The sequence below is a fragment of the Equus quagga genome, chromosome 3, assembly GCF_021613505.1.
Source record: "Equus quagga isolate Etosha38 chromosome 3, UCLA_HA_Equagga_1.0, whole genome shotgun sequence".
NCBI classification, from domain to species: Eukaryota; Metazoa; Chordata; class Mammalia; order Perissodactyla; family Equidae; genus Equus; species Equus quagga.
Window position 1 is genome coordinate 52,663,288 of NC_060269.1, and position 14,867 is coordinate 52,678,154.

The 14,867-nt window shown below is 37.1% G+C and overlaps 1 protein-coding gene across 1 annotated transcript in view; it reads right to left on the reverse strand.

Moving 5' to 3' along the window:
• Positions 1–13,957, reverse strand: part of SPOCK3 (SPARC (osteonectin), cwcv and kazal like domains proteoglycan 3) — a 461,901-nt gene extending 447,944 nt beyond the window's left edge. Inside the window, exons 1-2 of the mRNA XM_046656940.1 lie at positions 13,874–13,957; positions 13,404–13,592 (exon numbers count right to left, since the gene is read on the reverse strand). Coding sequence (XP_046512896.1) covers positions 13,404–13,592 — 189 coding nt within the window. The 5' untranslated portion in view covers positions 13,874–13,957. The remainder of the gene's footprint in view (positions 1–13,403; positions 13,593–13,873) is intronic.
• Between the last annotated feature and the right edge of the window lie 910 nt (positions 13,958–14,867).

A 14,867-nucleotide genomic window follows, 5' to 3' on the forward strand; every position in this document is an offset into this window, starting at 1 on the left:
GGAGCTATATCTAGTAAGTATTTTACCATATTCAGGAAGAAAATGCCTTATAATGTTTTATAGATTTGGAAACACAATTAGATTATGCATTTTTTGACCCTCTCCTTGTTTCATTCCTGCTAAATAATGGACTTTTCCTTCATTTTAATTTTACCGAGTGAATTTTAATTCACTCTATGCTTTCTCCAGTCTGCCAGCTGATTAATTTTGCTCTTTTGCTATAAAACTAAAGACAGAGGATCCATGTTCAATGAAATAGTTCATATTTAATAACTTCAATGAAATTCTAGGTGGAAAAGTTTCCAAAATATAAGTAGACAATGAAATTATTTTAAAAGGTAGATATACCCTAAGCTATCTTTTTCTGATGTGATTTCGTTTTTTAAAATCATCATGAGCCAGCCCTGATGGCCTAGTGGTTAAAGTTCTGCACTCTCACCACTTTGGCAGCCCGGGTTTCAGTTCCCAGTCACAGAACCACACCACTTCTCTGTCAGTAGCCATGCTGTGCTGGCGCCTCACATAGAAAGAATTAGAAGGACTTACAACTAAAATATACAACTATGCACTGAGGCTTTAGGCAGAAAAAAAAAAAGAGGGAGATTGGCAACAGAATTAGCTCGGGGCAAATCTTTCCCAGACAAAAAAAAAAAAAAAAAAATGTCAACAGCATTGCATCAATCTTTGATAGTCAACATGGAAAACACAGAAAAATAAGTGACCTACTATGGACAGAAATTAGTAGGCTGTCTCAGAACTCATTCAACAGTGATTACAATTATATTACATTTGAAGGTGTTGATTATAGATGATAATAATTTGTGGAATTCCTAGTCTTAAATTGTAAGAAATAATTCCTTTTCTTTCTCCCACTTTTATCTACTTTGAAAATAAATCCACAACTATAGTGGTTGGAAGTTAGGCAGAATGATACCTTACATTTTCCAAAGATGTCGTAGTTGTACTTACTTGCCAAACAACAGCTATTGTAAGAACTTATTAGTATTCTTTTTAATAGCTGCTCCTCCCCTAAGATATTCAGAATTGTATTGTAATATCAAAAAAAATTCACTAAGAAAGTCAGTAATAGACAATTGTCATAGGTAGTATGTCTACCTTATCCTTTGAACAATAATGTGCTATGCAGGTACCAGCTTTTCATTTACTAATGTCACTTACTCTAAGGCTAACGAAGGACAGGCTACTAGAAGTGTCCTATTGTAGCTTCAAGATCAAATGATCAAATTATAGTAAAATCATTGTAATTCTGTATGAGAGACTCCTTCAATAATCATAATAAAAATTCCAAGTCTTTATCAATTTATTGGTCTAGTAGAAAAGAAAATAAGGACAGTTATTATGACCATTTAAAAAGACCAAACATAACATTTCAAAAGACAAAAAATCAATCTGAGTTGCCTGTAATGACACATTTAAAGTGGTCAACTGTTAATAACTAAGGAAAAAAAACAAATAAGCAAACAATCTTTAGAGCTAGAAGAGAAGGTTCAAATGTCACTAATCTTGAGCAGGTTAATTAAGCTTGTTGAAACTTAATTTCTTCATTTGTAAAAGTAGATTAATAATGTCTACTCTTTAGGTTGTTAAAAAATTATACTAAAAAAAAAAACCAAAAAATGGGCAAAGGGCTTGAGTTGACATTTCTCCAGAGATGATATACAAATGGCCACTAGGCGTATGAAAAGATGCTCAACATCACTAAAAGAAGCAAATCAAAACTATGAGATATTGTGTCATGCACATTAGGATGGCTACTATAAAAAATAGAAAACAAGTAGTGTTGACAAGGATGTGGAGAAATTGGAACCCTTGGCCTTATTGGTGGGAATGTAAACTGGTGCAGCCACTATGGAAAACAGTATGGAGGTTCCTAAAAAAATTTAGACTAGAATTACCATATGATCCAGCAATCCTGGTTCAGAGTACATATACAAAAAGTTGAAAGGAGGATCGTGAAGAGACATTTGCATACCCGTGTTCATAGCTGCCTTTTTCACAATAGCCAAGAGGTGGATGCAATCCAAGTGTCCATCAATGGATGAATGGATAAACAAATGTGGTATATTCACACAATGGTGAATACACACAATTTTATTCAGCCTAAAAAGGAAGGAAATCTTGCCATTTGTGACCACATGGATGAATCTTAAGGGCATTATGCTAAGTAAAATAAGCCAGACACACAAAAAAAGAAAATACTGTATGATTTCACTTATATGAGATACCTAAAATAGTAATAGAAAGAGTAAGTAAAATGGTGGTCACCAAGGCTGAGGGGAGGAGGAAATGGGGAGCTGTTGGTTAGTGGGTACAGTTTCAATTCTGCAAGATGAAAAAGTGAGGGAGATTGGTTACACAACAATTGGATATACCTACTACTGACCCGCACACTTAAAAATGGATAACATGGTAAATGTTATGTGTTTTTTACTACAATTAAAAATAAAATATTTTTTAAAAATTATACAAAATGGGATAATATCTTAAAATGTCTGGCATGTAATAGACACCCAAAAATAGTATTTCTAGATCAAGAAGCATTATGCTGCGTTGTGTAAGGACAAGACAGTATATACCAAAATGCCAGTATGGGAGAAAGCCTGGACTGATACTTACTAATTGTGTGACCTTGGGCCTCAGTTTCCTCACCTATATAATGGGATAATAACTATATCTTCCTTAAAGGGATGTTACTAATTAACACATAAAAACTTATAATACTGCTGTCATGTAATAAGCTCTATAAAAGTGCTTGTTGTTAGATTGTTATCAGTATCTAGAGAAGGAACAGTCTGTCATTACTTAATATTAATTTTATTTTTAATATTTGCCTCATTGATATTTTGAATGAGTACATTTTTACCATCATCACCCCTTCTAGCCATAATGAGTCCAACTTTAAGAGACACCTATTCATATAAAATACAGAAAATGTATCCATTTAACGTATTTTAAAAGGTTTTTTTTTGTTGAGGAACATTAGCCCTGAGCTAACATCTGCCGCCAATCCTCCTCTTTTTTGCTGAGAAGGATTGGTACTCATCTTCCTCTATTTTATATGTGGGATGCCTGCCACAGCATGGCTTGATAAGTGGTGTGTAGGTCCATGCCCAGGGTCTGAACAGGAGAACCCTGGGCCTCTGAAGCTGAGCATGTGAACTCGACCACTACACCACCAGCCAGCCCCTATTCTAAAAGTTATTTGATTAGAGTAACAGCTGTTAATCAAATTAAAATATTCTAATTGTTTCTGATTAAAGTACCTAATAAGTTGCATTTACTTTTATAAATTTGAACCTATCGTTTCCCTATCATATTCTTTTCCACTTACATTATTTTTGACATTTTGGTTGAGAGATATATATATATAATTATGAATATAATTAGCACAGATGGAATTTTCAGAGAATAAAATAAGCAAAATAGAGGATATCCATTATAAAAAACTAATTTGGCAAAGTTTAAATATAGTTTATTTTACCTTGTATGTAAATAAAATAAACAAAAATAGATAAAGATACAGAATTATTTTTGACAAAATGCTTAAAAAAATCTGAAAATAGGTACATTAGCATACAGTTAATTCCTAAATTAACATAAAGGACTTAAAAAAAGGCTATAGAAAAAAATGATTCATATTTGCCACTTGCTATGTGATTGTGTGTAGAAAATATACATATATATTAAATTTAAGTTCTTTTACTTATTTATATCATTAGTAAACCAAATTATCAAATGATAAAACCTAACAAAATAATAAAATTCCAGATTACTGCAATAGCAAGGTACTTAAAACTTTCTTTTCCACATTTAAACAGCAAACTTTAAAAATCAATAACATTGTTTCTAGTGAAACAGTCATAGAAGGAGAATCTTGAGTTTTATTTAATTATCCCTATTTTACAGGAAGAGCTATAATACTGATTAAAAATATCCAACGCACACAAACTACATATAAAAAGAAAATAGCCTACCTCACTCAAATTCTAAAGATTATTATTTTTTTTTATTAAACATGATTATTCTTAAAACCATAAAATAGACTAGTGAAATATCATTGTGCTACTTCTGAAGGAGGGAAGAAAAAATCTGCATTAGGGCATTATTCCTAGATTCTGAATAGGAAAAGCTGCTGCGCATGTTCAGAAGTGGGAGACAACATGTCTGGTTGAGGCCACTATTTTCTTGATAAAGGAAATAGCTTGTGAGTGAGACATTGAAGGTCCAATGACTTCCAGCGGAAAGATGCTGGGGAAAACATTGATCCTTTGGAAGAAATTGATAACTGCAATGGCAAAATAGTTTTATAAAGACTTTTTACCTATCTTTTTTACCCTGTATATTTGTATACTATATTAGTTATAGTGTTCATTTAATTATAAGATATTCTAAGTGTAAGTAAAATACTAAGCAAAAATTATATAATCACCATTTGTAAAATAATCATGTCATGAATATATATATATATATATATATATATAAAGGATAAATACTAAAGTTTTCATTTAGTATGGAAGTATGAAGTATGGAGAATGAAGAATGAAGGAATGAAGGCTCTCTTTAAAAAAAACCCAAAACTGATAGACAAAGAATGCCATTCACCATTTCTGCTTATGATCCAGGCCAGCATTCAGCCATCCTAGCTATCAACTGCCTCTGATGTCAAGATACAACATCAAAAGTATAAAGCTTCTATGGTAGGTCTGGCAAATCTGACTTGATGCGCTTTCTATCTCATAACTGTCCCAGAGATCCTAATGCTAAAAGGATTGTTTTCTTTGATTCCAAGACCAAGAGCTCCATGAATCCAGCAATGGCATCATTTCTAGCATTATTCCAGGGAAAGGTATTTTGCATTAATGGTACTTGCCTTTTTTCTGCATCAGAGGAAATACAACCTTGGCTATAGAGAGAAGTCTGTCCTTCAACTAAGGGGAGTGACAAATAAATTCTAATTCCTTCCCTCTGATCACCATTATCTACCTCACAAAAGAGCATTCTGGACCTATGACCAAAGATCCATAGATAGTAAAAAGCTTTCACAGAAGATAATGCTAATGGATTTCACTAGAAAATAGGACTCATCATCTGATGAGGCTCTCCTTAATAACATATGTGGATGTTCCTCTTTAGCTCTGACCTCTAACATTTCCTCTTAAGTGTGGGCACACTACTACTTGCCCTCAACTCCTACACCTACAACCTTAGGTGCCAGGGGCTCCAGTTCTATCCTGGACAGAAGATAGAGGGACAGTATGAAATTACGGAGGAAAAGAGATTGAAGGCAAGGCAGACAATTAACAGGAAATATAAAAACTCCTATCGCTGGGCACAGGGAATATTTTCAAGAGATACGTAGATTGTTGAAACAGATATAATAGTTAGAATACTTTCCTTCCAGTCTCGGCTCCACCTTCTTTCTTGTAGTGTTAATCCTTGCCCATGAGAGATGACATTCCCCAGCCTCCCTTGTAGCTAGGTACTGTCATGTCACTAAGTTTAGACCTGTGGGATACACAGAAGTCATGTGTTCACTTCTAAGACAAGCTGTGTGACCTAGACTTTCTCTTAAATCCTTCCTGCTGGATAGGAAATGGCAATTTATGGAGAACCCTGAGAGAATAACTCCAAATGCCCAGGCCTGGGCAGCAAGTTCTTGATGGTTCCATGGGTGGGAAATAAATTTCTATCTTAACTCAGGCACTCTGATTCAGTCTCTTATTTGTGGGAACTTAACCTATCTCTAACGAATACACTGGCAATTTTAAGTGAGGCAGAAGTGAAAGATGTAAATCTGGACTGTCTGTGAAATATCTGGATTAGTTACACAAACATTAATTTCAGTGCAGCAGTCGAAGAAGAGAGGGAAGATATTGGTGTTTGATATTACTCAGTAGGCAGCGAAAAATATTTCAAGACTTTAGAGCAACAAAATTATGTGGTCAAAGGGAAACTATAGGAAAAGAATTGGATAAATTGGCAGAGGGAATGCCACAATGTATATAATTACCATCTACTGTTACCACTCTGAAATTGAACATGACAGTTTTGGCATAGCATTTCCATTTTGGTGCATTTTGAAACTTATGGACTAAAGCAGTTTAGTACTCGAAACTTTATATTTTATAAAAATTAAATTTTCATTCCAATTACAAATCTGAGCTGGAGGTGGTCAGAAATGGAAATGATCAATAAAAAGTAATACATTACTAAAAGCCTTTACATAAGGACTGTTCAATTGGCAACACACATTTAATATAATCTTCCTTCATTTAGCAAATATTTTTCTAATGCTAATTCTGATGCAGTCACCATGCTAAGGCTAGGTGAATTGTAGGATTTTCAGGGAAGAAAGACCACATTGTATAGCTGTAGAGAGTTCACAGTCTAATAGAGTAGCCAACTCTGTAAAATAAAAGAGGTACAAAGAGTGGAAAAGATGAAAGGATTTTCATAAATGGGAAAATACATGTAAATACTCCAGGAGCTTATAGGAGTTGGATGGTGCGTGTAGAAGATTCACAGATCAGTCTTTAAAAATAAATACATAAAATAATTCTGGCCTAGATCATGAAAACTAAAATTGTATAAGAAAATAAATGTCACTCTGAGTCATAATCATTAGATCTAAAAGCAGTGTTATTGTACTTATTGTAAGAGTAGAAAAATAAATGCTTTATAGAGGTATTCAATGTTGCTTTTGTATATCTAGCTAAAAAATTTAAAAATGTAATCACAAACAAGCTGACTTCTCCTAAGAATCAGAAAGGCACACAGTGACCACACATATAACGTCAAATGAGATCGTGTTCTCAATTTACAAGATGCAGAAAACAGCCAGAAAAAAAACAAAAACTAATGCATGTCTTAACATTTTAGGCGGAGTGTCTGCTTCCTAATTAGCATATAAAATAATATCTATAATACAACATGAAATCACCTTGGTTTTCTAATTATTTCATCTGTTACCTATTTGAAAACACACACATATACACAAATATAAAGCTTATAGAGAATATATATACATTTATGCATAGACCTATATATACATACACATAAACATATATAAACATACATACACACATGTACACAGAGTAATTTATTTCTCAATTCATTTAGTTATACTTTCCTAATAATTCCCTTGAAGTTATAAGAGCTGGAGAGTTAAAAGTGTTCTGTACTTCTCCATAACTTCTATCTGTTAGAATGAACCCATGGCAAATTGACTAAATTTTGTACTCAGTTCACACTTCCTGAAGGTGTCTGATAACGTGACACCAGCTCCACCTAAGAGTCCCTCTCCAGAAACTAGCAGATCAGTGAGCATGCTCTGACCTGCCTTCCTCATGTGACATCTGACTGTTGACAAAACCAATCTTAAATTCTGACTGGTGGGTATGGCAGTGTTGGTGATGGTGGACGTGGCGGGCTTAAGGAATAGAGATGTGGAGTTTGTATCACAACCATTGCTTAACCAGGACCCAGATGACAAGGATAGGGGTCAGGATGCTGCATGGAGCTACCCTTTGCTGCTGTAGAAACTCATTCGCCCCAGAATCTTCAAAGACTGCCTACTGCTTCCCTTAGGGGGTCAGTTACCTCTCTCTTGATTAAATCCCCCGATGATTTAAACAATATGAATAATAATCCAATATAAAAAACACTGCATGCTACAGTCTCTACCAGCTCTGATCTGCAATTATGTACACTGTATACAAGGCTTTTTTCAGATTTTTAAACACAGTGTGGCCCACAGTATTCAAAAGATCAAAAGAAAGAGAGAAAAACACTCATGAGAATGCAACGAATTAACTGTGAAGAATTCCCAAGGGAAGCCTATTTTCTCAACTACAATAAAATATAGGTAACGGTTATCACAGTTATAAATATATATCTCATAACGTATATATATTTATAGTATATAAATATATCTCATAATGAGAAACACTGAAAATGTATTTTTTTCCTTCCTTTTTGTGAGGAACATTGAGCTAATATCTGTTGCCAATCTTCCTCTTTTTGCTTGAGGAAGATTGCCACTGAACTAACATCTACGCCAATCTTCCTGTTTTATGTGGGACGCTGCCACAGAGTGGCTTGAGGAGTGGTGCTAGGTCCATGCCGGGGATCTGAACCTGCAAACCCTGGGCCACCAAAACAGAGTGCATGAACTTAACTAGTATGCTACTAGGCCAGCCCCTAAAAGTGCATTTTTAATCAAAATTGGATATCCATTATTGAGAAAGTATTCTTGAACAGAGAGGAGTGGTTTAATTTGTTAAATTTCTCCACATTATTACTAATTCTTTAATTTTATTTTTGGTATCTATCGCCGAAAGTAAAGTGGTAACACTCTCTTGCCTACTATTATCATAACACAAAGGCAATCATTTCACAATATTTTTGAATATGAAATCATCACATTACACACCTTAAATATATACAATTTTGTCAATTACACTCAATAAAAATTTCCCTCAATGCTAAGGGTATGCTATATACTCAGGAAATACAACCAGGATGCATCAGAAATCTCAGGAAAGTTCTGAGAGGGTATTCTTTAAAGATTCTCATTGTTTGAATTTTAATGCCTTTTAAAGCAGTAGAGTACTTTACTTGGAGTAGGCATGGAAACCAATTGTTTCGTGTACTTACTAATAGCCATAAAAGTTGATAAGACTCTCAGGGGGCTTTACTCCTCTGTAGCCCCTAAATACCAGGAAATATCCCTCCCCACCAGCCATTATCTCTTAAATGATCTGTACACTGGAACCTCAACTCAGATGAAAAAGGCAAATAAAAAGAAAAACGAAGTTAAGAAAGGTTTACTTACTATCCAATAATTCCAATTCAGGCATTTTTAAAAAGTCAACTTACAATTTGAGTGCCTCTGAGACACTTCAAACTGTATTTTACATTTTCACATTGTACATGCCCTTTCATTTATTTTGAGGTTGAATTTTTCAAGTTAAATTCTAAGACTTTACTATTGCTTCCAATATATGGAAAGGGTATTAAAAATCACTTGAGGAGTAAAATGTAAACTGAAGCTGATGGTGAGTTTTGCAACATGAATGGCAACCAGCTCTTAAGACAATGTTCAAAATGAACTCCTGGTTTTTTGTTTGTGTGTTTTTTTTTTTTCAAGGTGACAAGATTGTGGTTGTGATTTTTTTTAAGACTCTCTTTTTTAGAGCAGTTGTAAGTTCACAGAAAAGTTAAGAGGAGGGTACAGAGATTTCCCATATACCTGCTGCCCCGACACATGCATAGCCTCCTCTATTATCCACATTGCCCACCAGTGTGCTATATTTGTCACAACTGATGAATCTACTTTGACACATCATTATAACCCAAAGCCCAGTTTACCTTAGAGTTCACTCTTGGGGCTGTACATTCTATGTATACATTCTATGGGTTTGGACAAATGTATAATGATACATATCAACCATTGTTCTATCATACAGGGTACTTTCAGTCCTAAAAACCCTCTATGCTTTACCTGGTCATCCATCTTCCTACTCGCTACCTCCCACTCCCAGGTATTTTTATTGAAAAAGAAATTTAATCTCGAAGGATTTGAATTTCAATTTAAGAGTATAATTATGATTTTATTATATGTTATTTGAAAATAGCATGGCCATCGCTGGCACTTTTGCTAGATTTTTATTATATTGCTTCCAACATACGGAATCTTTTCTGTCATTCTTAATTACCATATGTACTTTAGTGAAATCAATAATATATACGGTTGAGGGTGGTATTATATCATTCATTACCAGTTAATTTATTGGTTTCCAAATTCCATACTTATTTATTACATGATAAACAGTATAGTTTAATTGACATAAAATATAAATGTCTGAAATATGCAATATATGAACCATGGGATTCATGAGCTAATGATTCAATTTCCTCACAATGATGCTAATTTCCAATTATCCTAATAGGTACATATGTATATTTATATTTGCAAGAATGGGGCGAGGGAATCCTTTACCCCTGTTCTTAGTAAGGGTAGTGGCATTCCTACAATTCCCCCACTGAGGAATCTTGTGTTCTTGATTTTATCACTACTCAACAGAGTTAAAAAAGGAGAAAATGCCCTGCGACCAGTGTATCTACTAAATATATCCTATTGTTGAGAGTTTTTTTGCTTTATTTTAAAATCACATAATTATACCCTGAATATAACATGCTGGTTCTATCTACTATAGTTATTTTTAAATGTGTTGATTTCTCTATATCTCTAAGGCAAACTTTTATTTTTCCTAAAACATAGGAATTCGAATCTCTAGAGGAAGTTTTATACTAATAACCAAATATATTAATGATTCTCAAAAGGATAAAAGTTCTCTATGTCTATATAATGACATTTTGTACATTTGAAAGGGCAATAAAACTTTATTCAAAGAGCATTGCGAAGATAAAATGGGTAAAATTATTTAAAATTTTTTCTATGCTAATACTCATTGCAAGCTTGCCTTTGGTTTTGCTATTTCTGTGTGGTTTATATTGAGGAAATTGAGAAAATGGGTCATCAATGGCAGGGCTTCCTATGTTTATCTACTCTCACATAACTCTTTGCTCTTTATTCCTAAAGCTTTATCATATATGAAATATATTTACATATTTATATTGCATGTAATACATATACAGAGTACATTTTAAAAATCAATTAAAATATAATGAAGAATTGTATTTTCAAATACTATTCGAAATAGTTTTCAAATACAATTCAAGAGAAGATATAGTTGCAACTTTGATTAAGTAATAACTTGCAAAATAATGTCAGTTGTGTAAAACAGTCACAAGAAGAAAGGTAAGGATTAATTCTACAATTCTAGTATTAATTATGCTGAGGCATCCCAAAGTTTTTTTAACTGAAATTAATTGTATTTTTATAGGAGAAAAGCACTAAACAGAAGTACTTCAGTTAAATTGTTTCTAAAAGCACAGGTTCAGATTTCCTTGTTTCTTTGCCTTTATATAAACCGAGTAGACAAATCCGTTACTTAAGATATCAAAGCTGATGCGCAACATTCAAAGGTAGATTCATGCACTACAGACTTATTTCAAGCAATGCCTCAGAACCACGGGCTTCCAGCTGAAAATGAACCAAAAACTAAACAACATCTTAAAAGACATAGAAAAAATTATTAAGCAAATAATTCCCAAAAAGGGAAAGAAAATATGTAAATTAGCAGTGGGGTGGATGGTCTAAATAAGGATTCTATATTATGCATTCTGAGTGGAGAAGTCACGCTGTCAGCACACATTTTATCATATTAATAATACACAACAGGTGGCTGCAGGGGAAAAAAAATAGCATCTATCTTCTCCATACCTTCCAGAAGTAATCTTTACAAACACGCAGTTGTCTTACTAAAATGGTGATGCTAAAACCTTATGTAAGTTTTTCAAATAAATCATATTTTCAAGTATCACATGTACTTCAAAACAGATATTTCCCAAAAATATTTCAATAAATCCTTTACTTACATATAACATATAATTTTGATGGATTTTTTCCCAGAGATCACATAAGAATAACTGAAAATACTCTCTCTCTATAGAAGTAGGCTGAATGAATCCTAGAATATCTAATTCTTCCAGGCAACTCGGCTTGCCTCAGTAGTTTAAATCAAACACCTTTAAAGACTGTCCAAGTAAGTCTGGCTGCTCTTAATAATTCAATAAAGTGATTTGAAAAAGTCAGAGAATATTAAGATATTCAAGATTTGAAATATATTTTAGAGAAGAAAGTCTAAAATTCACTTTTAAAAGATTTTAAAGGAACCATTAAGAAATGAAATGTCATCATGTGAAGCACTGTTCAAATACTGATGAAATATTCAATATTTTTTCCAAATGAGGGCATGATAAATTCTTCCCCAGGTTTGGAAATACCTCACTCACTCCCTTGTCTTTTTGATTGTATTCAGCATAAACTTAAACGAAACAAACACGCACGGGGTTTGCTTTTATAAGAGCATTCATTTAGCAATAAAATGATATTTAAGCTTTATTCATAAAGCATGGGAGACAAAGCTCTCCATTAAGTATTATCATTATCATTTTTCATCTCTCTACCCATGCCTAGTATCAGTGAGCTACATGTAACTTTAAAATTCGTGTTTCTTCAGGAATCCTTCTGTCAGAATCAGCCACGCGTTAGATTTGGCTTGTCAGTTATTTCATATAAGAGATGCTGGGAGATGGGGGTAGACAAGCCAGGATGAAAACTAGTCTAAGCTTCCAGGTATTTTCCCAAATCGTGACGGAGTGTGAGCTGATGAAAGAAGTTAACTCATCTCCACGTAGTGGACTGCAGATGGACTCCACGAGAAATTCTCTCAAATGTCACAGAAAGGGTTGGCAATGCGTCCGCAAATCACTCGCTGCCTTTCAGGCCTTCTGGGTTTTACAGGGTGCACTGGGGGCGCTAATGAAGGGTCAGGGCAGCCTCCTCCCTGGGACAACCGAGTTGACTGCGTGGAGGTGAACCTCACTCGACGCCGGCAGCTCTTACTCCGCTCCATTCAGATCAGGTGGGAAAAAATGACTAGCTAGTCAGGACCCCTCGTTCCAAGGCAATCCAACGTCGGGAGTCTCAAAACCTGACTCTGCCGTAATAACCCTTTTGGAACCCCCCTGGGGGAGCCTACAGTTTAACCCTTTTATCGCTACAACCTGCGGGCGTCCCTTCCACCCCACCCCCTCACCCCAAAGATTTCACGGCAGTGATTCATTTTAGAATAAAACGTAATCGAAAGCATTGCAAACATGTTCTGTATTAAAGTTAATGCCGAAGCACAAGTCTGATGAGCAATTTTATGTAATCAGGAGCAGTTCAACTTCTGCCGACTGGTGCCGCCAAACAACCTCCCACCCCTGGAGAGCGGGCATTTATAAATCTTACATCTTCCTACGTCCTCCCTCAAATTCCTTAATGGACCATTAGTAACGGGATCGATCCTAGTTACTTTAGGAGCAATACATCGCCAAGGCACATTTGCTGTGTTGACTAGTGGCAGAAAGACCATCAAAAGTTGAGAAGGTAGAGCCAGCACTTCGCAGACCTTTGGGGGCCGGGGGAGGGGAGGAAGTACAGTGGGAGAGTGGGGTGGTGGGAGGAACAGTGGGAACCTGGTGAGACCTGAACTCCTGTGCCTCGAGCGAGCAAGCCCTTCCCCTTGCACCGGCCTGGGAGGGCATCGGAAGTGCCAACTTCTCCAGCCGCTGTGCGCCGCCGCGGCTCCCCGAACCCCTCTCTTCTTCTCGGGAAACCGAGCCCGCCGGCCACCCGCCCCCGGCCGCCGCGGCCCCCGCCTCGGAGCAGCGCGCTGGTGGGCCAGGGCTTGCGGGTGCGCAGCACTTACGTCTCGGAATTTGTTCCACTGTCCGACTTCCTTGTCATACTGAGAGATCGTGGTGAGCCATTGTTTATCATCCAGAAAATTACCGCCGTCCGACCGCCCCCCGGCCGCAGACACCGCCGCGGCAGCTGCGAGAGCCTGACTGCACCAAGCGGCTGCACACACACACAATACGGCTGACACCTTGAGCATCTGGGAAGGGAAACACAACCAGGAGCGGGGGGTGGGGGTGGGGGTACAGTGTCAGACAAGGGATACGAAGACCCGGAGACCCTGGAAAACGTGCATCAGCGACGACAGGGGTAGAGGGAGGAGGAGACAAACAGGGGCAGGGGAGCCCCCTCCCCGCAGGCTTTACCCCCAAACCCGGGCACTCGCACACACGCAGCCCCGGCGGAGGAGAGGTGGCTATAAGGAAGGGAGCCCCGGGCGCAGCAGCCCGAGCGGGAAAAGAACGCTTCCCGACACCTCACCTTGTTGTGAGCCGGCACTGTGCTCGCAGCTCCTGCTGGAAATGCAGCCCGGCTCGGCCAACTCGCTGCTTTCAGGAGCTGCTGCACGCGCCGCCGTCTCGAGCGGTCCACTCAGCTCCCTGCGCCCGGCGCTCCCCCCATCGCCGCCTCCCCCCGCGCGCTGCTCTCTCACTTACTCCCCTCGCTTCACCCCTCCCTCCCCCAGCTCTTTTTTTTTTTTTTTCCTTTTCCACTTCCTCCTATCCCACCTTCCTCTAGATCCGAGCTGCAGTCGACTCCGGTTGCGACGCTGGGCTGGAGGCAGAGGATACACCAGCTCCTCGCCCAGGAATCCTTATCAGCTTCTAACCTCTGCGCTCCAGAAGAGGTTCTCATGTTCTCGAGACAGCCTGATCATTCTCTGGTCCTGGATTTATTTAACACAAAGTGTACCAGCTCTCTTAGTTGTTTCTTCCCTGCAATTTCGTGGCTGAGCATTCAGACGTGGGAAAGGACATCTGACTAAAACTTTATGCATCACCAAGTCAAGAATCCCTTGGCTTTCTGTCCTGTAAACCTCTTGGACTGAGCTCCACCCTAAGGCAAAGCCAGCTAGAGGGTCTTGGGAGATGTATTTAACTTCAGAAAAATGTATGTTTTCGTGAACTTCTGGATTATTACAGAGTATAAACTTTCATGTTAAAGGAAGTTCTTTTCTTTTCTTTTTTAAAGAGAGTTACTTGGTAGGGCGTTTGAGTACACCCAAATCTCCCACAAGCTGTAGATTATTTTCCCTTAATAAAAATTCTTTGGCACCTGTATTTTACGTTCTAGGACCTGCATCAAGAACTTTAAAAACCGAGGGTATGTCTCTCTCCTGCAAAACGGAGGAGAGTTTTGAAGACCTAACACCAATTTTGCTCTCCAAGACTCCATTTGTGACAAAGAACTTGGCTTTCCATGGCTTTCTCACTTGGACTAAATAAACTGGAAGGAAATCAGTAATTAGCCCCCT